Source organism: Rhinopithecus roxellana, chromosome 20 (assembly GCF_007565055.1).
Source record: "Rhinopithecus roxellana isolate Shanxi Qingling chromosome 20, ASM756505v1, whole genome shotgun sequence".
Taxonomy (NCBI): Eukaryota; Metazoa; Chordata; class Mammalia; order Primates; family Cercopithecidae; genus Rhinopithecus; species Rhinopithecus roxellana.
In genome coordinates, this window is record NC_044568.1 from 64,318,570 (window position 1) to 64,344,634 (window position 26,065).

General features: G+C 57.0%; 1 protein-coding gene across 6 annotated transcripts; it reads right to left on the reverse strand.

The window, feature by feature from the left end:
• Nucleotides 1-152: 152 nt before the first annotated feature.
• On the reverse strand, nt 153-24,826 carry MTSS2 (MTSS I-BAR domain containing 2). 6 transcript variants are annotated; one of them, XM_030925313.1, is made up of 15 exons: nt 24,491-24,826; nt 19,377-19,438; nt 19,189-19,262; nt 18,367-18,451; nt 18,190-18,281; nt 18,012-18,086; nt 17,697-17,705; nt 16,440-16,597; nt 15,988-16,095; nt 15,082-15,179; nt 12,297-12,423; nt 4,407-4,481; nt 3,862-4,038; nt 3,539-3,704; nt 153-3,390 (listed from the first exon to the last, which is right to left on the reverse strand). In XM_030925313.1, the coding sequence occupies exons 1-15, from the start codon at nt 24,557-24,559 to the stop codon at nt 2,618-2,620; spliced, it is 2,148 nt and encodes a 715-aa protein (XP_030781173.1). In that variant the 5' UTR covers nt 24,560-24,826; the 3' UTR covers nt 153-2,617. The 6 variants fall into 6 exon arrangements, with proteins under 6 accessions (XP_030781173.1, XP_030781169.1, XP_030781171.1 ...); XM_030925309.1 differs by having other exon boundaries at nt 12,297-12,519; XM_030925311.1 differs by lacking the exon at nt 17,697-17,705 and adding an exon at nt 17,492-17,630 and having other exon boundaries at nt 12,297-12,519; nt 24,491-24,567.
• Between the last annotated feature and the right edge of the window lie 1,239 nt (nt 24,827-26,065).

The window sequence follows — 26,065 nt, forward strand, 5'->3', positions numbered from 1 at the left end:
GGCATTTCAGAGACCCAGGTCTGGCCCTGGCCCCCACATGGAGATCTGAGATCCTCCGGGAGCCCCCAGCCTGGCCCTCTGCAGCTCGGATCTGGGGTGGGAAAGGTGAGGTGTGGGGATGGGGCGGGAAAGCAGCCAGGCAGAGGCAGGGGTGTTAATTACAGTACACCTTTATTAATACTGGAATCTTCACAGTGCATCTGTTACTTGTAGCAGTGACTATTTAAGTCAGGGGGAGGATGGTGTGGAGGGGCGGGGAGGAGAGGAGAATTTTTCCAAAATCTGACAGAAAGAGAAGAAACAAAATGGTCCCTATGGGATGGAGGGTGGGGAGGGGAGGGTGAGTAGGAGCCAGGAGGGCTGCCTGGGGTGCGGGAATAAATTAAGAAAAGGAACGAGTTAACAACAGCACCAGGAAAGTTACTTCAGTCAAAAGACGCTTTTGAAAAGAATATTTCTCTGTACAAAATGAGAAATTAAACAAACGTAAAGTCCCCCAAACCAAAGTTTGTGATGTGGGATGGTTGGCTCGGATCCCGAGGTGGGTGGGCCTACGAGGTGGTCTCTACGTCGACGCAAGGGCAGCAGGGGTGGTCTCAGGATGGACGAGGGGATGGGGTAGAGTATGTACAGCCCCCGGGGCTTGCAGGGGAGGGGGATGGCGGAGTTGGTGGGGGCTGTGCCACACCAGCCCCCTCTCTGGGAAGCCCCTGCCTCCTTTCCCATCAGGACCTCTGAAGCTCAGGCCTGCCCACCCACTGCCCCTCACACTATTCCCACCACATCCTGAATCCTGCTCCACTGCCCTGCCTCAGCAGACCCCTGCAGCCCTGGGGAGAATGTGCGGCAGAAATTCCACCCAAGACTCCCCACACTGGTCACCTGCTCTCCTGGCCCCTAAAACCGGGGCTCTGGTGTTGGCCTGAGCTCCACGGGTTGAGTGCTCGGCCAGGCAGTTGTTGAACCTAGTGACTTACAGGGACCATTCTCCATCAGCTCCCTCTGATGAGACTCTGTGCACATCAGGGCCTGCTTGGCACCCAGACTTACCCAGGAGCTGCCCTGCCGGGGTCCCAACTCACCGCACAAGAACTCCCAGGAGCTCAAGCCTGGGAGGCTCAGACCCAGCTCCACTCCATCAAGACCAAGGTGCTCCTGACCCCCAGGTAGGACCCTTCCCTGGGGCCATGATGCTCTCTGAGCCCTGCTTTCCCTCCTGACCTGCGGGGCCACCAGGACTCCCTCCGCTCGCCTTAGGCTCACGTGCTTTTACCTGCAGAGACTCGGCATGACTTGGTGCACGGGGTGGGGGCAGCTTTGCCCCTCCCCCTGCCCCTGCTGCCAGCACAAACATGGGGGCCGTCCTGGGATGGCATCTCCTCTGGCAACAGAGAGTCAAAGCCAATCTTCCCAGACTCACTCCCCTACCTGGGCTTGCAGCCGGCTCAGACCACAGCAGACAGGCCGGGAGCCTCCCAACCCTATTTTGGCTACGCTCAAGACGCCAGAGAGAACAGTAGCTTTCCCCGGGCCCTGGGGGAGCCAAGTCCCTCCCTTCTTCTCCTGCCATAGGACCACCAAGGCCACTGGGCGGGGGGGGGGCCTGTCCCCCAGGCACTCCCAGACACCCACCCTGTATCTTCCCCTCACCCCCACACACAGTCCTCGTCCACAGTCAGCTCCATTTTATTATATTCATAAAATGACCCCACACCTCCTACTGCTCCAGTCCCCTCCTTCCAAAGGTGGCTGAAACTGTGACCCCAAAGTTAAAGGATTGATGTACCCAATGAGAAGTGAACATCTGAAAACGGTGCCTGTGTAGCTGGCCGGTGACCCCGGGGCCTCTGGCCTAACCCTGCTGCCCTAGTTTCCAAGGAGCTGCCCTGGCCCCCTCTAGCCAGCCTCATGGGGTGGGTGAGGCGAGGGGTGAGGCGAGGGGTGGGAGCCACCACAGGGCCCCCGGGACTCCCCAAGCAGCCCCTGGTTTCCTCCCTGAGACTCGGCGTGGGCCCTGGAACTCCCTTCCCACACAGGAGGGCCTGGCTGCCCAACTCCAACCTGCTGCCCTGGCCCCCAGCCCGCAGCACACATCCAGCCTAGTGCGCACCTGGCCCCTCCACAGCCGCTCTGCTTCCCGGAGAGAGAGGGGCCTGGGAGAGGCAGAGAGAAGGCAAGAGGGGAGGGGGGGGGCTCAGGCAGGGGAGAGGGGGCCAGCATTCCAGGAGGAGCTGAGGCAGGACCAGCCCTGGGAGAGGCCGGGATGGTGAGAGGGAGGCCAGCCCGGCCCCTCTGCTGTGGGCGGGGCCCTGGCCCTGGTGCTCACGGGTATGGAAGAGGCAGGGCCCGAGAGGAGGAAGAGGAGGGACAGAAGAGCATAAAACAGACCCCGAACCAGGCCCAGGCCTGCAGGCTCCGTCCCGGCCAGGCTTGCTAAGAAGTCACTTTCCGTTTAAATGCTGGAATCCAAGTGAGGTGTCTCTTTCTGTAAAGTGGCATGGCCTCTGCCCTGGTTCTGTCCTCTCTCCTGGCTGGGCCTTTGCTTTGAGTGCCTGCGGCTCACAGACCAGGCCACCTGCTTGCACTGGGGCCTGAGAGGATGGGGAGGGTGGTGTCATCATAAGATGCGGGGCGCCGACCTGTCGTTGGTGACAGTCCTGCGGAGCCGGACCCCACGCCGGATGGCCACCAGCATGTCTTCGGCTGGGGGGTCGCTGGTGGCGGCTGGGGGCGGGGTGGGTGTCTCCTCCGTGGGGGTGGCCGACAGAGCAGTGGGGAAGGGGAACTGGCCCTCGCCCAGTGCGTGGGCACCCGCCACCAGCTCCCCCAGCTTCTCCACCAGGCTGTGCCGGTTGGCCGCCAGCTGCTGCTGCTCGTCCTCGGCCCCTGCCCCGGGGTACCCGGCTGCCTCTGGGGATGGGCTGCCCCAGGCTGTGTTGGGCAGGCTGAGCCTCTTTGGGGAGGCCTTGGCAAGGTCCGGTGCCAGGGGCGAGGCTGTCTCGTCGGTGTAGAAGACGCACTCCTCGCTGCCCGCCCGTGTGGGCCCCATGTAGCCGGGTGAGTCAGGCACCGTGGGCGTCTTCACAGGGACGATGGGTGGCCGGATGGGGATGGGGCCAGCGCTGGACAGGGCGCGGCGCACGGTGGGCTTGGTGGAGGGCGTGCGGCGGATGGTGGCCACGCCGGGGGGTGCGCCCGAGGGCAGGCCAGTGGCCGTGGGCAACCCCGCGGTGGGCAGCCCAGCAGTGGAGGCCGGGCGCTTGGTCTGGATCAGGCGGCGGTAGTTCTGGGCGATGTTGCTGTTGCGCGGGATGGTGGATGACTTGTCAAACTCGGGCGGGCCCTCGCTGTCTGCATCCCCATTCACGGAGTAGCAGTCGTAGTCGGAGCCTGGGGGCACGGGACGCAGTAAGGCCGAGGGCCCAGGTGGTTCCTTGCCCCCAGCCCACCAGGGTGAGCACAGAGGGGTAAGGACGGGGCCCTCCTGGATGGCGAAGTCCCAGCCATCCCTGGTCCCACCCCAGCCCCGCAGGCCTGCCTTGGGAGGGGATGGTGTCCTCAGAGCAGGAGGGCGTGGTGGTCTGCGTGCTGTAGCCGCTGGAGTACTGCAGCGAGTCCCGGCTGCTCTTCTGGTGCTCCAGGCTCAGGCCGCGCGTCAGCACCATGGCCAGGTCACTGGCTGCGGGGGACACCTCCTCGCTGTGCTGAGGGTGGGAAAGTGCAGGCTGAAGCCTTGTGCCCCCAATCCCCTCTGCCCAAACTCCAGGCAGCCCTGCCAGGTGGTTGGAGCTGGCCCTGAGGCCACTGGCTGGGCCTCCTGGGACTGACCTGGGAGTGAAGGGGGGTCCCTGGCCAGCCTACCTTGGCCGCGATGGTGGCAGGGGACATCCGGGGTCGCGGTACCTCTTCCCCGCTGGGGCCCAGGGTGCCCCCACTGGCAGGGCCTGGCTCTGTGTCTCTCAGGAGCTCCACCCGGTCCTTCCTCCGTTGCAGAGTGGCGCCTGAGGGCTGCTCGTGGGAGCCGACCTTGGACCAGTCCTGCAGGAAGGGTGTGGCAGGTCAGGGGGACCCTTGGCCCTACCATCTACAGCCCAGGGGCCCCTCATTGTGGCTGAGGCTCAGGGTGTCCAGGCCTATGAAGGGCCTCTGGTTCACAATCACAGCCAAGGGCAGAACATGAAGTGTGACCGTGGCCCCTCAGTCCCACCAGGCCCAGAGGTAAGATGTGGCTGTTTGGGCAGTGACTGTAGGAGGTGGCCAGGTGACTTGTCTCTTGGGGACAGGTGCTGTGTGCATGCACCCCTGGCTGAACCCAGGCCCTCTGTGTGGTAATGGCACCAGGTGGGGAGGGCATGGATGGGAGGGGCAGCTGGTGACTATCCTGGGGCCGGGCTGGGAGCACTGACCGAGGTGGGGGAGCTGCACTCGCTAACGGACTGGCAGGTTTCCGAGGCTTCAGAGGATGCAGAGCTGGAGGACTTCTGCCATGCAGAGGCCAGCAGGCAGTTGTAGACAGAGGGGCCGGCGGGCAGCGAGGAGGAGAGGAGAGAACAGTTTTGGTCACAGAGCTGGCATGCAGGGGGGCGGTTCAATTCAGCACCTTGCCCAGCGTCCACCCCCCTACCCCAGGACCACGGCCGCTGAGCATCTGCAGCAGGACACAGCAGCCCAGAGTGCACACGATGGGCGCTGACCCACCCGACAGCCCAGCCCTGCGCATTTCGAAGACTGACCACAGGACTCACTGCTGACGGCCTGGATGTGGCCAGTAAGGGGGAAAAGAGATACTAAGGGTGGCAGCTGGGTGTTTGGGCTGAGCAGTTGGGTTGATGGTGTCACAGTTTTCTCAGGACACGGGGGAAGTGTGAAGCTGCAGGTGCCATGCTGAGCACTGAACTGCGCTGCCTCTGAGGTCTCTGCATGGATGCAATGAGGGCTGTCGTATTCACAAGCTGAGTGCAGGGAGAAGTTGGGGTTGGAGCCATCAGTGCAGTGATCTTGGGGTGGGATGAAGCCACCAGGCAGCGAGTGCAGTTAGACAAGACTGAACGGCCAGGCCCGCGGCTGCTGATGCGCAGCAGTTGGGAGGAAGAAGAGAGTCCCGTAGAGGAGAGCAACAGGGAGCGGCCAGAGAAGTAGGAGAAGAACCATGAGCAGGCAATGCCCCAGGAATCAGGAGAGCCTGCTCTGTGGAGAAGGGGGTGGCTGTGCTGATGCTGCTGGCTGGGGCTGTCCACTTGGGGCACAGGGTGTCCATGGAGACTCCGAGGAGAACTGCTTCCATAGAATGGGGTGGGGGAAGCCTGTTTTAAAGTGGACTGAAGTATGAAAGTGACACGCCTGCTCTGGGCAGTGGGGTGGACTGGGAGGCCCCCCATTCCTAAACAACTACAAAGAATAAAGAAAAAAGCAGGTTAGACACAGGCCCATGAACTCCTGAGCACGTGTGATGTGCAGGGTTCCCTGGGGCAGACGCCAGCTTCATCTGCAGCAGGACACAGCAGCCCAGAGTGCACACGATGGGCGCTGACCCACCCGATAGCCCAGCCCTGCGCATTTCGAAGACTGACCACAGGACTCACTGCTGACAGCCTGGATGTGGCCAGTAAGGGGGAAAAGAGATACTAAGGGTGGCAGCAGTGGGGACATGGAGCACGGTAAGGTGTTGGCCTGGGAATGAGCCAAGTTAAGCCAGGGCAGCCCCCTTCCTCCAGCTCTCTGAATCATTCTGGATTTAGATCCCCAGATTTCCTGCAGATTCGAATGAACCAAGATCACCAAAATAAAAGGAAACCAGGCACCACCTGTGAGAATTCAGAGGAAATTACAAACGCAGACTTTTGGCAATATGATGGTTAAAGTAAAAAACTCAATGGAAAAAGTATTTGGAAAACTCAGAAAAAAAGTTCAACACTCGCTCATGAAAAAACAAACAAAACAAAGACACAAACTTCTAGAAAGGAAGCTGATCTGATAAAGAATATCTACAAATGCACTGATACTTTTCCCTCTGAGGTTGGGAGAAAGACAAGGATGCCCATTGTCATCACTCCTGTTCAGCACTGGAAATCTTGGCCAGTGCAATAAAGCAAGAAAAAGAAATAAAAAACAAATGGATTGGAAAGAAAAGACAGAAGGCCAAGTGTGGTGGCTCATACCTGTAATCCCAGCACTTTGGGAGGCTGATACATAAGGATCACTTGAACCCAGGAGTTCGAGACCAGCCTAACATAGTGAGACCCCTGTCTTTATGAAAAATAAAAAAGTTAGCCAGGTGTGCTGGCACATGCCTGTGGTCCCAGCTACACAGGAAGCTGAAGCAGGACGATATCTTGAGCCTAGGAATTCAAGACTGCAGTGAGTTGTGATCACACCACTGAACTCTAGCACTCCAGTGTGGGTGACAGAGCAAGACTCTGTCTCAAAAAAAAAAACAAAAAAAAAAACAAAAAAAAAACACTATTTACAAGTGACATAATAGTATATGTAGAATATTAAAAAGAATCTACAAGTTATTAGAACCAATGTAGGATTAACCTTTTAACAAGGTTATTGGAACAAAGTCAGAAAAAGATCAATTGCATTTCCAAATACTAGCAGCTAACAGGAAAACAAAACAAAACCACCCTAAAACACCAATGTAATTTACAATAACGTCAATAAACACTGAATACATAGGGAAAAAATTCCAATGACAGATATGCTAGATCTTTACACAGAAACTACAAAACAAGCTGGGCACAGTGGCTCACGCCTGTAATCCCAGCACTTTGGGAGGCCAAGACAGGAGGATCACATGAGGCCAGGAGTTTGAGACCAGCCTGGCCAACAAGGTGAAACCTCATCTCTACTAAAAATACAAAAATTAGTCCAGCATGGTGGTGCATGTATGTAATCCCAGCTACTCGGGAGGCTGGGGCACCCAGGAGGCTGAGGTTGCAATGAGCTGAGATTGCACCACTGCACTCCAGCCTGGGTGACAGAGTGAGACTCTGCCTCAGAAAAAAACCTGAAAACCAAAAACCCCTACAAAACATTATTGAGAGGAGGTAAAGCCTAAACAAACGAAGAGATATATCTGCAATTCCATTCAAATCCCAGGAGCTTTTTTTTCTTTTCTTCTTTTGGTGGAAACTGACAAGCTGATCCTAAAAGTTACATGGAAATGCAAAGGGCTGAAAATAGACAAAGTGGTACCAAAAAAATAACCAAGCTAGGGTACTTCCATGATCAGATATCAAGATTTTCTATAAAGTTTGGCTAGGCACAGTGGCTCACGCCTATAATCCCAGCACATTGGGAGGCTGAGGTGGGTGGATTGCTTGAGATTAGGAGTTTGAGACCAGCCTGGCTAACATGGCGAAACCCCAATACAAAAAATACAAAAAATTAGCTGGGTGTGGTGGTGGACATGTAATCCCAGCTACTCAGGAGGCTGAGGGATAAGAATTGCTTAAGCGTGGGAATAGAGGTTTCAGTGAGCCAAGATTGCACCTCTGCACTCTCTAGCCTGGGGGACAGAGTGAGACTGTCTCAAAAAAAAAAAAAAAAACAAACGACTTTTTATGAAGTTACAATAATTAAGATGGTGTGGCATTGGTATAAGGCAGAGAAATCAACAAGTAGGACAGAGTGCCAAGTCCAGAAATAGCCACACACCTACAGATACCTGACTGATGATGAAGGCAGCACTGCTGTGCACTGAGGAAAAGAAGATGCTATGCTCCAAATGTCTATGTCTCCCCCAAATTCCTCTGTTCAAATCTTAACCCCCAAGATGAGGTACTGAGAGGTGGTTAGATCATGAGAGTGGAGCCCTCATGAGAGGGATCTTATAAAAGAGGTTTGAGGGAGCTAGTTTGCCCCTTCCACCATTGAGGACACAGCAAGAAGGTAACATCTATGAACCAGAAAGCGGGTCCTCACCAGACACTGAATCTGCTAGTGTCTTGATCCTAGCCTTCCAGCCTCCAGAGCTGTGAGCACTACATTTCTGGAGTCTAAGCCACCCAGGTTATGGTATTTTGTTACGGGAGTCCAAATTGACTAAGACATATTTTTATTTTTTTTCAATACACTGTCCTGGGTCAATTGGATATCCCTATGAAAAAAAGGACACCTACCTCACACCACACACACACACGCACACACACACATGCAGGCACACACACATGCACACACACACATGCACACACACGCACACACACACACGCACACACACACATGCAGGCACACACACATGCACACACACACATGCACACACACACGCACACACACACATGCACACACACACACGCACACACACACACACACGCACACACACACATGCAGGCACACACACATGCACACACACACATGCACACACACACATATGCAGGCACACACACATGCACACACACATGCACACACACACACATGCACACACACACACGCACACACACACATGCAGGCACACACATGCACACACACACATGCACACACACACACACACACACATGCAGGCACACACGCACACACACACACATGCAGGCACACACACACGCACACACACACGCACACACACACACACACGCACACACACACGCACATACACACACAATTCCAGATGAGCTACAGATCTAAAGGAAAAGGGCAAAACCAAAAGGCTTTTTAGAGGAAAACATCTTTGTGACCTTGCAGTAGGCAAAAATATCTCAAGCAGGACACAAATAGCACAATTTAAAAATGGATAAACTGGACTATTTTAAAACGAAGAACTTCTGGTCATTAAAAGACCCCCATTAAGAGAATAAAAATGTACCCATAGAAGGAGAGAAGATATCCAATGAGGAACTTTATCTGCAATATCAAAAAGTTCTATAAATTGGTAAGACGACGACAGATACTGCAGTAGAAAAATGGGCAAATGATTTAAATAGGTCCTTCATGAAAGGAAATATTCTAATGGTCTTTAAGGGTATGAAAAGGTAGCTGGGTTCAATGGCACACATCTGTAGTCTCAGCTATTCAGGAGGCTGAGGTAGGAGGATTGCTTAAGCTCAAGAGTATGAGGCCAGCCTGGGCAACATAGCAAGACCCTATCTCTTTAAAAAAAAGTATGAAGGCTGGGCGCGGTGGCTCACGCCTGTAATCCCAGCACTTTGGGAAGCCAAGGTGAGCAGATTACCTGAGGTCAGGAGTTCGAGACCAGCCTGGCCAACATGGTGAAACCCCGTCTCTACTAAAAATACAAAAAGTAGCCAGGTGTGGTGGCATACGCCTGTAATCCCATCTACTCGGAAGACTGTGGCAGGAGAATTTCCTGAGCCTGGGAGGCGGAGGTTGCAGTGAGCCAAGATCGTGCCACTGCACTCCAATCTGGGCGACAGAGCGAGACTCTGTTTCATAAAACAAAACAACAAACAAAAAAAAAAGTATGAAAAGGTGTTCAATCTCAACAGCATTAGAGAAATGCAAATAAAATATACAGGGAACTACTATTACTATGCCCCCACCAGAATGGCTAAAATGAAATCAATATAAAATGCCAAGGGCTGGTGAGGATGTGGAACAGCAATGAACTGTCATAATCTTGGCCATGTATGGTGGCTCATGCCTGTAATTCCAGTACTTTGGAAGGCAGAGGTGGGTGGACTGCCTGAGGTCAGGTGTTTGAGACCTGCTTGCCAACATGGCAAAACCCCATCTCTACTAAAAATACAAAAATTATCCAGGTGTGGTGGCATGCACCTGTAATCCCAGGTACTCGGGAGTCTGAGGCAGGAGAATCACTTGAACCCCAAGGGTGGAGGTTGCAGTGAGCTGAAATTGCACCACTATACTCCAGCCTGGGCAACAGAGTGAGACTGTCTCAAAAACAAAACAAAACAGAACAAAACACAAAACAAAACACTGTCCTAATCTTGCTAACAGGAGGGTAAATTTGCATGAGCACTTTGGTTCACTGTTTGGTAGTACCTATCAAATCTGAAGATGTGCATATCCCGTGACTATGCAATTCTGCTCCTAGGAATGTGCCCCACAGAACCGCATACTAGAATGTTCACAGCAGCACTATTAGCAGCATCGTAGCCAAAAAACTGGAAACTATGCAAATGTCCATCAAAAGGGTTAATTATGTATTCACACAATAGAATGCCATATAGCAATTAGCAAGATCTATGTCTTCACCTAAAACATGGATGAATCTCATGGGTGTGGTGGCGCATGCCTGTAATTCCAGCTACTTGGGAGGCTGAGGCAGAAGAATCGCTTGAACCCATGAGGCAGAGGTTGCAGTGAGCCAAGATTGCACCACTGCACTCCAGCCTGGGTGACAAGGGCAAAATTCCGTCTCAAAAGAAAAGAAAAGAAAAGAAAAGAAAAAAAACCCAGGAACATTATGTAGGGTCCTGAATCGGGTCATGGATCCCTGGACCAGCAGAAGCACAGGAGAGGGAAAACTGGCAAAAATAGAAAGAAGCCTGTAGATTACTTAGCATTATACCAGTGTTAATTTCTTGGTTTTAAAAACATTTTTGGTGGTTACATAAAGTAAGATGTCAACATTGGGGAGACTCTGGAAAGAGTTTATGGGAACTCTACACATTTTACAACTTTTCTACAAGTCTAAAATGATTTCAAAATAAAAAGTTAACCCAAACAAAAAAGCCTCAGTGGGTAGGTTAAATAGCAAAAAAGAGAAAAAGTCGATTGTAAGATAAAACTGAAGAAATGATCCAGAATATATCTGGAGAAAAAAGGAGACAGAAAATATGAGCTAAGAGATGCATAAGATAGAGAGGGCTGGACATGCATCCAACTGGAATCCCAGCAGGAGAGAATAGAAAGAATCAAAGTGGAAGTAAAGAGATAATGACTGGCTGGGCGCGGTTGCTCACGCCTGTAATCCCAGCACTTTGGGAGGCCGAGGCAGGCAGATCCCTTGAGCCCAGGAGTTCAAGACCAGCCTGGGCAACAAGGCAAAATGTAGTCTCTACTAAAAATACAAAAATTAGCTGGGCATGGTGGCGCATGCCTATAGTACCAGCTGCTTGGGAGGGTGAGGTGGGAGGATCGCTTGAGCCTGGGAGGAGGAGGTTGCAGTGAGCCAAGGTCGTGCCACTGTGCTCTAGCCTGGGTGACAGAGTGAGACCCTGTCACAAACAAAACAAAACAAACCAAAACAAACAAAACAAAACAAAACGAGATAATGACTGAAAATTCCCAGAACAAATGAAAGACATGAATACAAACCAAGAGAGGTTAAATAAAAATAAATCCACACTGTAGACACATTGTAGCAAAACTAAAGAGAAGGCCTAAAAGTGTCCAGAGAAAGACTCAGATTCCTCAAAAAGAAGCATCAGTGACTGACAGCTGACCTTCCAACCAATGGTGGAAGCCAGAACACAGCGGAAGACTATCGACCTTCACAGTGTGGATGGAAGACAACTGTCACCCCAGAATAGTGCTCCTGGCAAAACTAACTTTCAAGAAGGAGGACAAAATAAAACATGTTACAGATAAACAAAAACCGAGAGTTTACAACTACAGATCTATTCTAAAAGAACTTCTAAAAGATGTTCTTTACTTCAGAAAGAAAGAAAGTAAGCTTTGGAGGATTTGAGATGCAAGAAAAAAATGACAAGAAATGTGTATTAACATATGGGTAAATCTAAACAAGTACTGTATGTATAAAATAAAGAAATGAAGAAGAAAAGTGTCATTTGTGGGTACTATAAAAAAAGAGAAAATAATATAGCTTGTAAGTTTGAGAGAGAGTGGGTGACAAGTAAAAAATGTATATATTAAGAGCCTTGAATTATTCAGGAGGTGGGGTTCTGACTTTGTTAAGTATGCATGTTAAGATTTCAAGGTAATCTATAAAAGAAAAGAGATAGTATATAACTTACAACCCAGTAGAGGGGAAATAAGAGAAAAGAAAAAACAAAGGCAAGGGTAGAGACAAGAATTCAGGACAAACAGAAAGAAGAAAGCCGAAAGTCTAAATATGTCAGTATTCATAATATATACAAAGGTGCTAAAAATGCCAGTTAAAAGATAGAGGTTGTCAGATTGGATAAAAAAAGAAAATCTAGGCATTGTACTGCTTACAAGAGACTCATTAAAAAAATAAAGATACGTGAATTTAAAAGCAGAGATAGAAAATGATCATACAAATACTGAACAGAATAAAGGCCTTGGGGGCCTTCAGGCCAGTCTAAACAGCTATAGTAGCCCCACATGTGGCTTGCCTGATGCTGGCATAAGGCTGCTGTACCCCACCCTGATTGATCCTCCTAACGCCCCCTCACCTGGCTGGTGATGTCTGAAGGCATAGGCGAGGGGGGCTTGGAGTAGGTGGCGTCCTGGGAGACGAAGCCAGAGTCATGGGAGGAAACGCTGGAGAGGCGAGTGGTGGTGGTGGCTGGCTGCGCCAGGCTGCGGTAGCGACAGGTGGAACTGGGTGAGTATGTTTGGGCACCCCCAGGCCATGGGGCTCCGCCACCCTTGGCACTGCTACTGCTGCCGGGGGCACTAGGGGAGTGAAGGAAGAGAGCACAGCAGCCAGACAGGGAGACAGAGGGGTGTGTGTTTTGGGGAGGTTGACAGACGAGGGTGGGGAAAGAGGTGAGGGGCAAAGGAAGGAAAAGACAACGTCAGACTAGGAGGTCCTGAACCCCAGGTGCTACAGAGGAGCTGTGTTCTGGGACGGTGTGGAAGGGGAGGGCCAGAGCAGGGTACCCCCAGCCCCAGTGCTGAGGGGAGCCGTGGTCAGGGAATGCCCAGGGTCAGGCAACCTCTCTGCCTCCTATTCTGCCACTAAGAACAGCTGTCCAGGCCGGGCACAGTGGCTCATATCTATAATCCCAGAACTCTGGGAGACCAAGGCGGGTGGATCATTTGAGGACAGAAGTTCAAGACCAGCCTGGAGAACACAATGAAACCCCATTGCTACTAAAAATGCAAAAGTTAGCCAGGCGTGGTGGTGTACGCCTGTGATCCCAGCTACTTGGGAGGTTGAGGCATGAGAATCACTTGAACCTGGGAGGTGGAGGTTGCAGTGAGCCAAGATGACGCCACTGTACTCCAGCCTGGGAGACAGAGCAAGGCTCTGTCTTGAAAAAAAAAAAAAGAAAAAAGAAACAGTTGTCTTGTCTGGGTGTGGGGCTCACACCCGTCCCAGCACTTTGGGAGGCTGAGGTGGGTGGATTGCTTGAGTCCAGGAATTTGAGACCAGCCTGGGCAATATGGTGAGACCCCACCTCTACAAAAAATATGAAAATTAGCCAGGCATGGTAGTGCACACCTGTAGTCCCAGCTACTTGGGAAACTGAGGTAGGAGAATCACTTGAAACCCGGAGGCTGAGGCCACAGTGAGCCATGATTGTGCCACTGCACTCCAGCCTGGGTGACAGAGTGAGACCCTGTCTCACAACAACAAAACCCAAAAAACCCACCAAAAAACCTATTGGTTTCACCAAAGATCTTAATCTAGATTCTTACATCCTAAAGAATATATCTTTATCACTGATGACCACCATTAAAAAAAAGTTTTATGATGGGGAAACTGAGTCACTGGGCATCAAACAATTAGAACCAGACACAAGTCTGATCACTTCTTTTTTTTTTTGAGATGGAGTCTCACTCTGTCACCCAGGCTGCAGTGCAGTGGCACAATCTCGGCTCACTCCAAGCTCTGCCTCCCGAGTTGACGCCATTCTCCTGCCTCAGCCTCCTGAGTCATTGGGACTACAGGCGCCCGCCACCACGCCTGGCTAATTATTTTGTATTTTTTAGTAGAGACGGGGTTTCACCATGTTAGCCAGGATGGTCTCCATTTCCTGACCTCGTGATCCGCCTGCCTTGGCCTCCCGAAGTGCTGGGATTACAGGCGTGAGCGACTGCCCCCAGCGAGTCCGATCATTTCTAAACCACCTTCTGAAAATCTGGTATTTGCCATCCAGTCCTAACTGGATGTCTAGCATATGGTGATGGTGTGTCCGGGTACAGAGGTCACCTTCCAGGTGGATCCTGCGCCCACCATCACTCTTACCCTCTCCACTCCCTCAAGGAGTGTCCAGCCCTCTATGGCTCACACCCTCAGCACAGCAATTCAACTCTTGGGTGGTGTTCCTGGCAATGAAAGTTGCCTTCTCTCTAAGCATGACCCTGAAGCCTCCCAGCCTCTGCCCCTGCTCATGGCTGTCCCCTGCAATCAGCCCCTTCACTGTGGGACGGCCACCCACGCAGGGTCTGAAGAGCTTCTCTCTGAGGTAGTAGCTGATAGCTGTGCCTGGCTTCTCACAAGCTCTGGATGTCCAGCCAGTGATTCTGGGGAGAGGGGTGCCTGGTAAAGGGGGACCCCCACCAGCACTTTACTCTGTGTTTACTGCCCTTCCCACCCAAGGAACCCTGAACCATCAATGTCTCCTCCAAACCCAGTCCCAGTGCCCGACCAAGGAAAGGCCCTGACCCTGAGCCTGGCCAGTGACTGCAAGATCCTTGACCTCTCCCCAGCAATGTGAGGCTCCCGGGGCCAGCCTGGGCCAGGGCTCCAGATGTGGCAGCTGCCTCCATGGGAAGCAGCTCTTAGGAGCCAGCCAGACTGGAGTGTCCTATACCTTGTGGCCCCAGTACATGTTTCTAGAAGCCTTCCTATCTCTCCCTGATCTCTGACTCTTACTATGACCCCACATAGTGCTGGGCCTGGCAGAGTCCAGTGGTTAAATGCTGGGACTTCATGCATCAGTTTTCCCTTCTGTGAAATGGAGATAACACCAAATCTGATACAGCAGTGTTAGGATTCAACGAGAAAAAATGCATAAAGCAATTAGCACAGCACCTGGCACATAGTGGATACTCCATAAATGAAGCAGGTACCGCCCCTGCTCTCTATCCTGCAAACGAACGCCTGTGCCAGCAGCAGTATTGGGATGACAGGGCACATTTTCCCTCTACATATGCAAATTCCTCAGATGATGTTAAGTTGTGAATTTTGAGGCCCTGAAGCAATTTCTGATGCAGCTTTGCTGGGAGCATCCCCATTTCGTCTCGGGATACCGCCCCCCCACCCCTGGGAACCCCACCTCCACCGACCTGCACATGCTGGACTTCCGGGAGCTGGAGCTGCTGGGTGATGAGGGTGGGGTCTGGTAGGACCAGCTGTAGTCCGAGCCCTTTAGGTCTTTGATTACCTAGACAGGGACATGGACGGGGGTCACTGGAGGCAGCTCCTCAGAGCTAGTAGGGCCAGAGGCCCCCACTCTCTTCCCAGTTGGGTCTTCTCCCCAGGAGAAGACCCAGGAGTCTGAAGCCCCCTCCCCCAGGCTTCTCCTAATGTGGGGAGCAGGGAGACACAGGCTTCCTTCTCAGAGCCCCTTCAACTCACACACACTGAGCACAGATTCCGAGCCCAGCCTGGGCTGGCGAGAGTGACCCTGACACCCTGGGGTGCAGGTTGCTCCTGCGCCTCCCTGAGTTTGTTTTCTCCTATGATTCGGGGCCACCTGTTCCTGTCTTAGAGCGGAAGATACCCTGAGATAACTTGGCAGATGCTGGGCATGCAACAAGTGCCTCCGGAGCGTGCTGCCCGCAGGCTGTGGGGCAGGACTGGTCTGAGTGCAGTGGGAACAGGGTTGGGGTGGGGTGGCCAGGTATGCCTGGGTCTAGGGGAGGGGATGGGGTTTCTGGGCATGAAGGGAGGTGGGGCGTCTCCAGGTTTGGCAGGTGGTCTGCCCAGGTAGAGCAGGGCAGGCAGACTCTGGGCCTGGCTCCATGGATCCAGGACTTCACCCATCTACTCTGAGTCTGAGAATGCTGCTGGCCAGGGCAGACCCTCCCCAACCCGGGCAGGTGATGCCTGCAGTGGGTGTTAGAAGGGGTCTGGTCTTATGGCCCTAGCTGCCTCCCCCGAATGCCATCCTATTTTCCCCTCTACTGCTCCCAACCTAGGGCAGCCCATCTCCTCCCTGCCCCTGGCCCTTGGCCCGAGGGCTCCCACACCTGCTCGCTGGCGGGAGGCAGTTTGTGGGGTTCCGCCGTCAGCACCACCAAGTCGTCGATGATGCCCTGCAGGTGGGTGATCTCTCCCAGCATGGTCAGCTCTCCATTCTGAGGAAGCAGCGAGTCAGACCTGCCGGCCCTGTCACCCACCTGCCCACCCGCCCTGGAGAAGCAGCAGGCCTTGTCGGGCCTCTCTTCTCTCACCCTTCCTCGCTAACCAGTGCTGCTTGGGGCTGGTGCAGGCAGGGCCCACACAGCCCAGATGGCTGGTATGATGGTCTGTCCAGACCAAATCAGTGCATGGTGAGCTATGAGACCTGCCTTTGGGCCAGGAGCATGTGGCCTTGATGCCCCCGGCCAGGGAATGTTGAGAAGTGACCCTTCTTGGAGGTCAGAAGGTCAACCCTGGGCCCAGCCCACCCCTCTGGGGTCTGAATCCCCAGGAGCCCCACCACCACAGGCTGCAGGAAGGTGATGAAGGTGCAGAAGCGGCCCCGCTCCTCAATCAGCGCCCGGCGCACAGCCTGCTTCTCCGTCTCCTCCAGCAGCAGGTACATGTCGTTGACGTCCTGCAGGGCACTGTCCAGCTGGGGCTGCAGGTCTCCTTTCCCTGGAGGGGTGGGGAGGAGAGGCCTTGCTGGGGATGCCAGCCTGGCTTGCCACACCCACGAATGGGCTCAGACCCTGGTGGTGGCATCTCTCGGCCATTGGCCTGGGTGCTGCCCTGGGGCCATGGGACTGGGGAGGGCAGTGAGGACTCTGGGGCTTGTGGAAGGGCTAGTCCCACCAAAGCAGGAAGAGAGGCCAGACACACGCACAAGAAAGAGGCCAGACACACGCGCAAGAAAGAGGCCAGACACACGCACAAGAAAGAGGCCAGACACACGCGCAAGAAAGAGGCCAGACACACGCACAAGAAAGAGGCCAGACACACGCACAAGAAAGAGGCCAGACACACGCACAAGAAAGAGGCCAGACACACGCACAAGAAAGAGGCCAGACACACGCACAAGAAAGAGGCCAAAGCTGCAAAGCCACTCTGGATCGGGGCATCTCCATGGAGGCTCTTGGTGCCCAGGAGCTCTGCCAACATGGAGCCTCACTGGCCTCCACCTGGGGTACCCTCACTGTCCAGGGATGGCGCCCCTCACCTCACAAGGTCCAGGGAGGTGGTGCAGAAGCGGGACAAGGGAGAGTGTGGGGCTCAGCTGCAGGTCAGACCACAGAGGGGAGGGGTCCAGGAGAGCTAGGGCTGGGCCTTAGAGGCAGGGAAGGGGTCTGTGTGGGTTCCCACTCAGCTCAGGGAGCAGAGCACACAGACAGCAACAGCGACACAAGAAGCAGCAAGAAAGAGAGAGGCGAGAGGATGATGCAGAGGAGATGATGAGATGGCAGGTGGGGAGGTGACAGGTAAGGACGCAGGCCAGCCTGGTGGGGGTGGGGCAGCCAGGGCCTGTGGCCCCCACCCCGCCCTGGCCAACCCCTCCTGGCCTGGCAGACTGACCCAGCAGTGGCCCTGGACTCATCCCTGGCCAGGGCCCCCAGGGGCCCCAGGGGGACTGTGCCCCAGGCCCCTCCCTCGTGGACCGACCGCCTTCCTCGCTTCTCCTTGGCCTGGAGAGGTTCCTTCCAATGGCCCTGAGCTGGGGGAGACAGACAAATGCAACAAGGACGGGAGGAGCAGCTGGAGGGACCGACATTTGACTTACCAAGTAGCTCTACAGGAAGGATGTGGGAGGAGAGGAGGAGAGACAGAGAAAGAAAGAATGTGTGAAAGACGCCGGATGGACAGAGCCACTCCTGGGGCGGGGGTGCCTGGGCCTCCTGCTGCCTCCCCTAGGGAGGTTCTGTACCAGGTTTGGGGGGCAGGGCGGCTCCCTCTGTCCCACCCAACAGGTTGGAGGGTCCTATGTCGGGGACAGCGCCCCTCTGGCCGGGATGAAAGCTTTGGGGCGCCCCACGGGGCGGCGGGGCTGTGGAGCGGGGCCGTGGGGCTGTGGCTGGGCGGCCGTGCCAGGCACTACCTTTGCGCGCCTTCTTTTGCAGCTTGAGCGTGTCTGACGACTTCTTTTTGATCTCATGCCGGGCTCGTTTGTACTCTGCAGAGGGAGAGAGGGGAGCGCTCTAATGGGGTTCCTGTGGAGTAGGGGGTGGGAAGCTGCGGAGTGGGGGGTGGGAAGCCCGGCCCCGCACCGCCTTCACCTTTCGCGTGGTCCTTGTCCAGCTGGTTGGCCGCCTTCTTCCAGTCCTCGATGCGCTCCTGCAGTGGGTTGATGAGGCTCTCCAGCAGTGCGCTGTGGAGGGTGGGAGGGAGCGCAGGTCATGGTTGGGCTCCCCCGCGACGCCCCGTCGCCCCGCCCCCCTGCGGCGCCCACTCACTTGGTGAACTGCCGCAGCTTGGTCTCGATGCTGCGGTGGCGCATGCACATGCGCGTGAGCGCCGAGCCGATGTCCCTTGTGGCCCCTGGCGAGGCAAGCGCGGCGTGGGAAGGGGCCCGCCGGGGCTTGCGCAGTCCCGGCCTCGGGCCAGGAGGGGGCGCCCCGGCCGCGCAGGCTGAGCCCGCAGCCCGCGCCCCGCCCCCGCCGAGCCGCAGTCCTGCGGGCCCTGGGGGATTCGGGGCCTCCTCCATCTCCACCAGCTCTTCCTCCGCCATCCCGGTCGCGCCAGCCTCCTGCGGCGGCCTCCCCTCTCCCCCAGTTGGGAGAGGCCAGCGCCAAAGACTGTTCCAGGAGCCGGCCAAACGACCCTCCAGGTGTGCCCAGATGCAGGCACGGGAGTATGAGCACGCCCATGGCCTGAAGGAGCAGGAGCCCCAGGTCTCTGCCACTCGGACCAGAGGGCAGAGGAGGCGCCAAGCCCAATGGCGCGCTCACCTGACCCTGCGTGCTCTTAGAAGGACGCCGGGCATAGGTGAGAAGAAGCCCTAAGGAGAATCTCTGTGCTGGGGGTGGTGGGGTCACATGAACAGCTCACAGCAAGAAGGGAATCCCCAGGGAACACTCCTGTCACTACTCACCCACTCCTGCTTGCATGCCTCTTGTGACGAGGGGCTCACTCTCCACAACCAGCCCATTCCATTAAGGAGCAGAACTCAAGGTTCTGGGCTTGGCGTCCTTTCCCTGGCCCATCCCTTACTCTGCCTTTCCAGCCTCCAGGCCCACCCTGGGGTACCCCCAACCTCCAGCCACATGCCTCCCCACCTCGGGTGTTGGTAGCCATGTCAGCCACTTTCTGGAAGGCATCCAAGAAGGCCACAGCAGCCAGCACGGTGGTCCTGGGGAGAGGGACAACGACACAGATGGTCAGAAGGACAACAGCACGGATGGTCGGGGGTGTGGGGGGGTCTCTGCCTGCCTCTCCCCTGCTGGGATGCCCCGGGACAACTCACCTCAGCTGGGAATGCAGCTTTGTGGCCTTGGAGTTGAAGTCCTCCCAGATGGGGTAGGAGCTCTGCCGGGCAGATGGGAGAGAAAGTGAGCTGCTTGTGGGGTGGCTGCAGGGCTGGACCTGGGCCGGGCTCCCCACATGCTCCGTGCAGACTCAGGGCAGTTTCTGAGACAGCAGCCCTGCCCCATGGAGAGGGAGGCTCTGGGCCCTCTCGGAGGGCAGAGGACCAAGGACAGAGCCATCAGCATGAGGAAAGCCTGTCCCTAGGAACGGGTGCCTTTGCTAAGCCCTCCCTCCCTGACATCAGGATGTCCACCCTACAGGCTACAGGGGGCCCACATCTCCCTCAGGGGAAACGGAGCAGGAAGTGGCAGGTCCTGTCCCGTCGGGGTTTCCCAGGCACCTGGCAGGGGATCTGGGCTGAGCCCAACGAGAGGCATCGTGTCTCCCGAACATGTGCCTAGGACAGTGGCACTGACCTGCCCACCAGGGGCAGAGGCACAGTGTGGAGGGTAGGAGGTGGCAAGGCTGAAGGCACGCAAGGTGTAGACTGGGGCCTCCGGGGCCCCTGCCTTGTGTCCTGCAAGCTGCCATCCCAGGCCAGCAGCCGTGGCTCCCAGGGCCGAGGAGACTGTGGCTGCTGCAGGGCCCAGCTAGCCTGCCCGGGACAACCAGGCCCTGGGCTGAATGGGGCCTTGTGCGGCCAACAGAGCCACCTTTCTCCACCCCCTGCTCCCCTCCCCTCCTGGGGAAACAGTGTGGCCTTTATCCCAGCCTGGCCCAAGGCTCCAAGTTGGAAGGGGGTTTCCCAATAGGGAGGTCGGGCTCCTGGCGACCAGTTGCCCAATCTGATTATGGGGCTTTTCTGGTGAACGCATGCCCCAGGGTCCTGGAGAAACCTCAGCCCTGGCCCAAGGGCCCTGTGGAGGTCACGCTCCTTGACAGGCAGCCCTGGGCCAGCCAAGCCCCAGCCCACAGGGGCTTCTGACCCTCCCCTCCATGTAGGATGGGCATTGGAGGCTGCGGCTCTTCCTGAGGAAAGGGGAAAGAGGAGACCCTGGCCCTCAGGGCCTCAGAGGGAGGCTCTGCCCAGCTGCAACCCAGGAGCAGGCTAGGGCTTGCCCTGCCAGGCTAGGAGAGCTTGAAGGGGTGGGAAGGAGACAGGGCAGCTTAGGGGGCCTCAGAATCTCCCTCCCCTCCCAGCCCAACCAAACCAGTGTCCAGAGAAAGCAAATATTTGCAAAGTCCACAGAGGCTGAAGCAAGAGTGGGGAAGCTGTGGGTGGGCTATTCCCAAACGGGCACAGCTCAGGGTGAAGGGGCCTGGGAAGCTGTTCCCAGCCATCCCGAGGAGTGGACTCATGCCACCCTTGCCTGGGGTACCACGAGGGGGTCTTCTAAAAGGGGGCACTCTGCCACCGCCTGGACCCCCACCCCCACCCAGTCTTGAAACCTTGATAAGACCTCCCTTTAGGGAGCAGAGAAGTTGCTAGGGGTGGAGGGGGCTCCAGAGCCAGCTGTCCTGGCACCCAGGAACCTTCTTAGCCCCTGAGCAGCCCTTGGGCAATCGCAGAGATTAAAGGCTGTCCCCATGGGGAGGGGACAAGATGAGGCACAGGGGAGGCCAGGCCATATCCCCTTAGCAGATGGACCTAGGTGCCTCAGTCTCTAAGGACCTGGACCTGCCCCCCTCCCCACGGTAACCACATAAAGGACCCCAGAGACAAGGAACATACGTCTTTTTTTTTTTTTTTTTTTTTTTTGAGAAGGAGTCTCGCTCTGTCACCCAGGCTGGAGTGCAGTGGCCAGATCTCAGCTCACTGCAAACTCCGCCTCCCGGGTTTACGCCATTCTCCTGCCTCAGCCTCCCGAGTAGCTGGGACTACAGGCGCCCGCCACCTCGCCCGGCTAGTTTTTTGTATTTTTTTAGTAGAGACGGGGTTTCACCGTGTTAGCCAGGATGGTCTCGATCTCCTGACCTCGTGATCCGCCCGCCTCGGCCTCCCAAAGTGCTGGGATTACAGGCTTGAGCCACCGCGCCCGGCCGGCGGAACATACGTCTTATTTGTTTATATCCGCCTCTTCACGGACAGGTCAATTTCACTGATTAAAAATAAGAGACAGGGCTCCAGCAGCCAGTGCCCCAGGAACAGCATCCTCAGCCTTCACTTGGGACAGGCCCAGGCAAACCTTCCCAACAGCCCCATGAGATGAACACTATGACTGCCCCCATTTCACCAATGAGGAAGCAGAGGCCTGTAGAGGTTAACTTATTTGCCCACGGCCACTGGGTGGCAGGGTCAGGACCTGATCCCATGTCTACCTAGTCACTGCACACCAGGTGGAGGCACTCCCTTACAAAGCAGGGAGACAAGCACTGAGCGTCAAGGCTGCGGAGGCGGCGGCGACTGCTGGGGTGCGAGAGACACCCAGTTCTGCCCCAAGCACAGTGGCTGCTCTGGAGTGGGAAGGTGAAGGGCTCGTCACTAGAGGCGCCCAAGTGGACGGGGATGAGGACGCGCTGTCTCTGTCCTGGCAGCGGCTGTGGTTCAGATGTGGAGTGTGGGTGAGCAATCCAGCCTCCAATCCCAGGGACTGGGCTTTCCAGGTGCCCCTGGGCAAGGGCCCCCTGTCTGAGCCTGTTTCTTCACCTGTAAAATCAGGAGAGGAAGGGCATCTGCCCCACTGGGTCAGTGTGGAGACTGAAGCAGGCGCTGCCCAGCCAGCACTCCGTGCAGCGCCCAGCAGGCAGTAAGTGCTCAGTTCACACCGGCTAACACTATGCAAGCCCTGCCCTCTGCAGGGGCCCCTAGCAGAGGCCTGGCCAGACCTACGTGTCCAGGTGAGGCTCCCCACTCTTAAAGGGTGGGCGAAGAGTACGACCCCATTTTCTGGCTGGGCCAGCACTGGGTGGAGGCCCCATTCACCTTGCTGAAGGTGCCATGCCCAGGCCTATGACCTTGGGCAAGTCCCTGCCCCTCTCTGGGTTTCAGTGGACAGCCTGACACCAGTGGGCATCTGACCTCGGCCCCCGCTCAGTTCAAGGTCAGGGTCTCCCAGAGGCCCAGGGGAGGGCTTCTGTGGGGTCTGTGGACTCACTGTGGGGTGGCCTCATGGGGCAAGCTCAGTCTGCTCAACCTGGCTGCTGATGGCCGCCCTTCCTCTACGGAGGCCCTGCTGCTCAGGCCACCCAGGGGAAAATCCAGAAGCTGCCCCCCAAATCCAGGTGGTCAGCCTCCAGGTGGCCTTGTCCCCTTCTCTGCCCCTGGTCATGGCCCCTGAACACATGCCTGTGTCATAGGTAGGGGCATATCTGTCCTTGGCATCATCCCAAGTGAAGCCTCTCCTGCTTTGCCTCCACATGTCAACAAATCATACCCGATGTCTTACTTGAACCTCTTGCTATGATCTGGGCCCACTTCCTTCTGTCTCATCCCAAAGTTCCTTGCAAATTGGCTGGAGAGGGAGAGAGACAGTCCTGGTCCGCTTCTACGAGCAAAATCCGCTGCTCTCTGCAGTGGTTGCTATGAGGCTGCCAGTGCTGGTGGGTGGTGGGGTGCGGGAAGGCCCATCCTCAGCCAGCTCTGGGATCGGACAGGGGAGGGTGGTCTGTGTTGCCCAGTCCCAGAACAGGATCCTGGGGCCAGGGCTGTGATGTCCACAGGGCAGATGGGGACTGCTGGGGGCCAGCAGAGGGGCCTGGATGTACAGTTGCAAGAGATGGGGGTCTCGGGGGAGTGCACCATAAGGGGCAGGGTATGGGGGGCATCTACAAGCTGCTAACTGGGTAGTCCCAGGCCAGGCTGGCTTCAGGCCTCTTCCAGGGGCAGAGATTTGGCAGCTGTCCCTGGGGCTGTTGTCTTGGCAGCACCAGGAGCCTAGACCTCCAACCTGCCAGCAACCCCCACCCCTTACGGGGCCTGTCCTAGCAGCACTGTGCTGGGTGGTGTCATCCCCACCCCTGGCCTGGTGGGATTCTGTGTTGTGCACTTGGAGAGTGTGTGCTGGGGTGTGGGGGTGGGGGCCCTTGGGAGATCCTGTGGGGTGCATCGTTCTTTCCCGTTCTCCTCCCAGCCCCCAAATCCTGCCCCATCATCCTAGGCTAAAGAAAGGGGGCAGGGCAGGAGGGCAGGAATGCTGGTTCCTGGTCCCCACCCTATCACTGGAGCTGGGCCCTGGAGCTGGGCCCTCTCTGCCTAGTCAGCGTAGGGCAGCCCTGCCAAACCGTGGCCTCCTTTGGGGAGAGGAACCCACTAATTTTCCCAGGAGAAAAAATGGGGGCTGAGGTCAGGGGAAGGGTCCAACAGTCTCCTTAATGACCTTGAGCCATTCCCAGGCCTCAGTTTCTCCACCTGGTGGGGTGAGGAATGAATGGGTGGCCAGCTCCAGCCTGACCTTAGGCAATCCTGGGAGAGGGGGAGCTCGGAGCTGAGAGTCCAAGGTGGTAACGGAGTAGGAAAAGCGCTCCCTTGGGGTTGCTCCACCAACCCCAACCTTCATCCCGCCTCCTCCCAAGGTGATGATCAAGGCCTATCCTTGGGATGCAGGGACATTCAGCCCGGAGACCTTGGAGTCCTGGAGCTTCCTGGGGCTGTGGGGGTGGGACGGGGCTGGGGGAGGCAGTCTCAGGGTCGGGCGCAGAGGCCCAGGTCGGCGGGGAAGGAGTTAACGGTTCTCCGCTTTATTATTTTTTCCTGCTTTGGCGGTGACAGCATTGTCTGGGCTCCGGGGCCTTTGGGGAACATGGTGGTGGAAGGGGGCGGAGGTCGGCAAGACCCTAGACTCGTTAAAGGGCCCTAGAGCCGGTCCTGGATCCAGACCCCATTCATGGTTTGGCGGTCTGGGGCGCAGGGAACCTGCGTGTGCACAAGCTCGGGTCAGGACCCCACGGGGCCACCACGGGCACCGCACGGACACCCCGACACATGAGCACCCACAACCCCAGACGGGCACCCGGAGACACGGGCGCCCAGCAGACCCAGGCAGGACGCGCTCAGACAAGGACACACAGACACCGCGGCGCGCGGCCACACGGGGCTCGGCCACCCGCCGCCACGCGTCCCCGGGGGGACCCGCACCCGCCGTCGCGCGCCCGGCCCCGCCGCGCCCCGGTTACCTTCATGTCGTTGACGATGGCCTGGAAGAGCCCGCCCAGGGCGCCGCACTCCTTCTCCGCCGTCTCCATGCTCGGGCCGGGCCGGGCCGCGGCGGCGGCGGGGCGCACGGAGCGCGGGGAGCCGCGCAGGGGAGGGAGCCGGGCCGCGCGGGCGCTCGCTCCGAGGCCGGGCCGGGCCTCCCGCCTCCGGGCCGCGCTCAGCGGCCGGCCGCGCCGCGCTCCGGGGTCGCGGGCCTCCGGCGGGCGGCGCGGGCCATGTCGCAGCGGGGCTGGCGGGCGGCGCGGGGGGCGCGGCGCGGGCAGCTAGCGGCGCAGCCTCGGCGCGGGGACTGACGGCGGCGGTAATCCGAGCCGCCGAGGCTCGGGCGTCACGTGGGCGCGGCGGAGGGGGGGCCGCGGGGAGGGAGGGAAGGAGGGCGGGCCGCGCGGGAGGGGGCTGTGGGAACGGCCGCGCGGGCGCAGGCCCATTCACGGCCAGAAACCAGGGCTTTGAAATCCGAGCTCGGGCGCTGCCAGACTGGTCCGGCGAGCTGGGCCGACGGGCTCCGGCGCCACCGCGGGTCGGGGGGCGGTGCTGGGGCGGGGCCAGCCCTGCCCACTCGAGCGCGGGACGGGTGGCTGGGTCTCGGCTCCTGGGTAGGCGCTCCATGACACCTTCCGGCCTTTGGCCTGGGGCGGGGGGCTTCCCGCGCTTCCAAAGACGGGCAGTGGATACAGTGGCGGGATTTGGTCGGTGTATCGGCTGAATGGGATACACTGCACAGAACAGGGCGCGGGGTATCGTGGGACCGCCCGCTTTAGGACGTTTCATCGCATGCCCAGACCATCCTCCTTAAGTTCTGACCCTTCCAAGTTTCTTGGCTCCTTTTCCAAGTGGTGCCGATGCCACCCAGATGGGGTGCCCGAGGCTGGGCTTTTGGGGGGCAGTGGTGGTCTCCTGGGCCCTGGACAACCTCTGTCCTCGCGGGTGGGGGCTCATGTCGGACCAGCAGAACAGAGCTGGGCTGTCCCTGGTCTCTGTTGCCTGAGTCCACAGTGGATGTGATGCACACACGTGCATGGGGTAGCAATGTCAAGTGCAGCCTGTCCTGGACACTCCAGGCAGGGAAACCCGTCCTGGGGGGCAGCATGATGGTTGGGGGGCGCACTCTGGGGGAAGAACAGGCATAAGCTCCTTTTCCCCTACTCCATGGGCGGCAGGGAGCCAATTACAAGCTCATTTGGAGACCAAGCCCCAGGTGGTACCCCTGCGGGTGAGGAGGAGCGCTTTCAGCTGAAGCAGTGGTTGGGGCACCTGCCCCTCCCTGGACTGCTCTGGGCTTTTCCTCCCCTTGCGCAGTGATCTGCAAAGTGTTCTGCAGTGTGCACTGCCCTTTCATCCAGGAACTCCTGGGGCTCAGCTCCCATCTCCCCAGTGGGGAACTCCCATTGCTCCAGGGAGTCAGGAAGAGAAAGGCAGATGAGGGGCTTGGGGAAGGCAGGGTTCAGGATTCCAGGGCAGGCGGTGCGTGGTGCGCTCTAGGAGGGTGCAGGTTCCAGAGGTGGGGACCTAGGCTCTAGGCCCGTGACTCCATT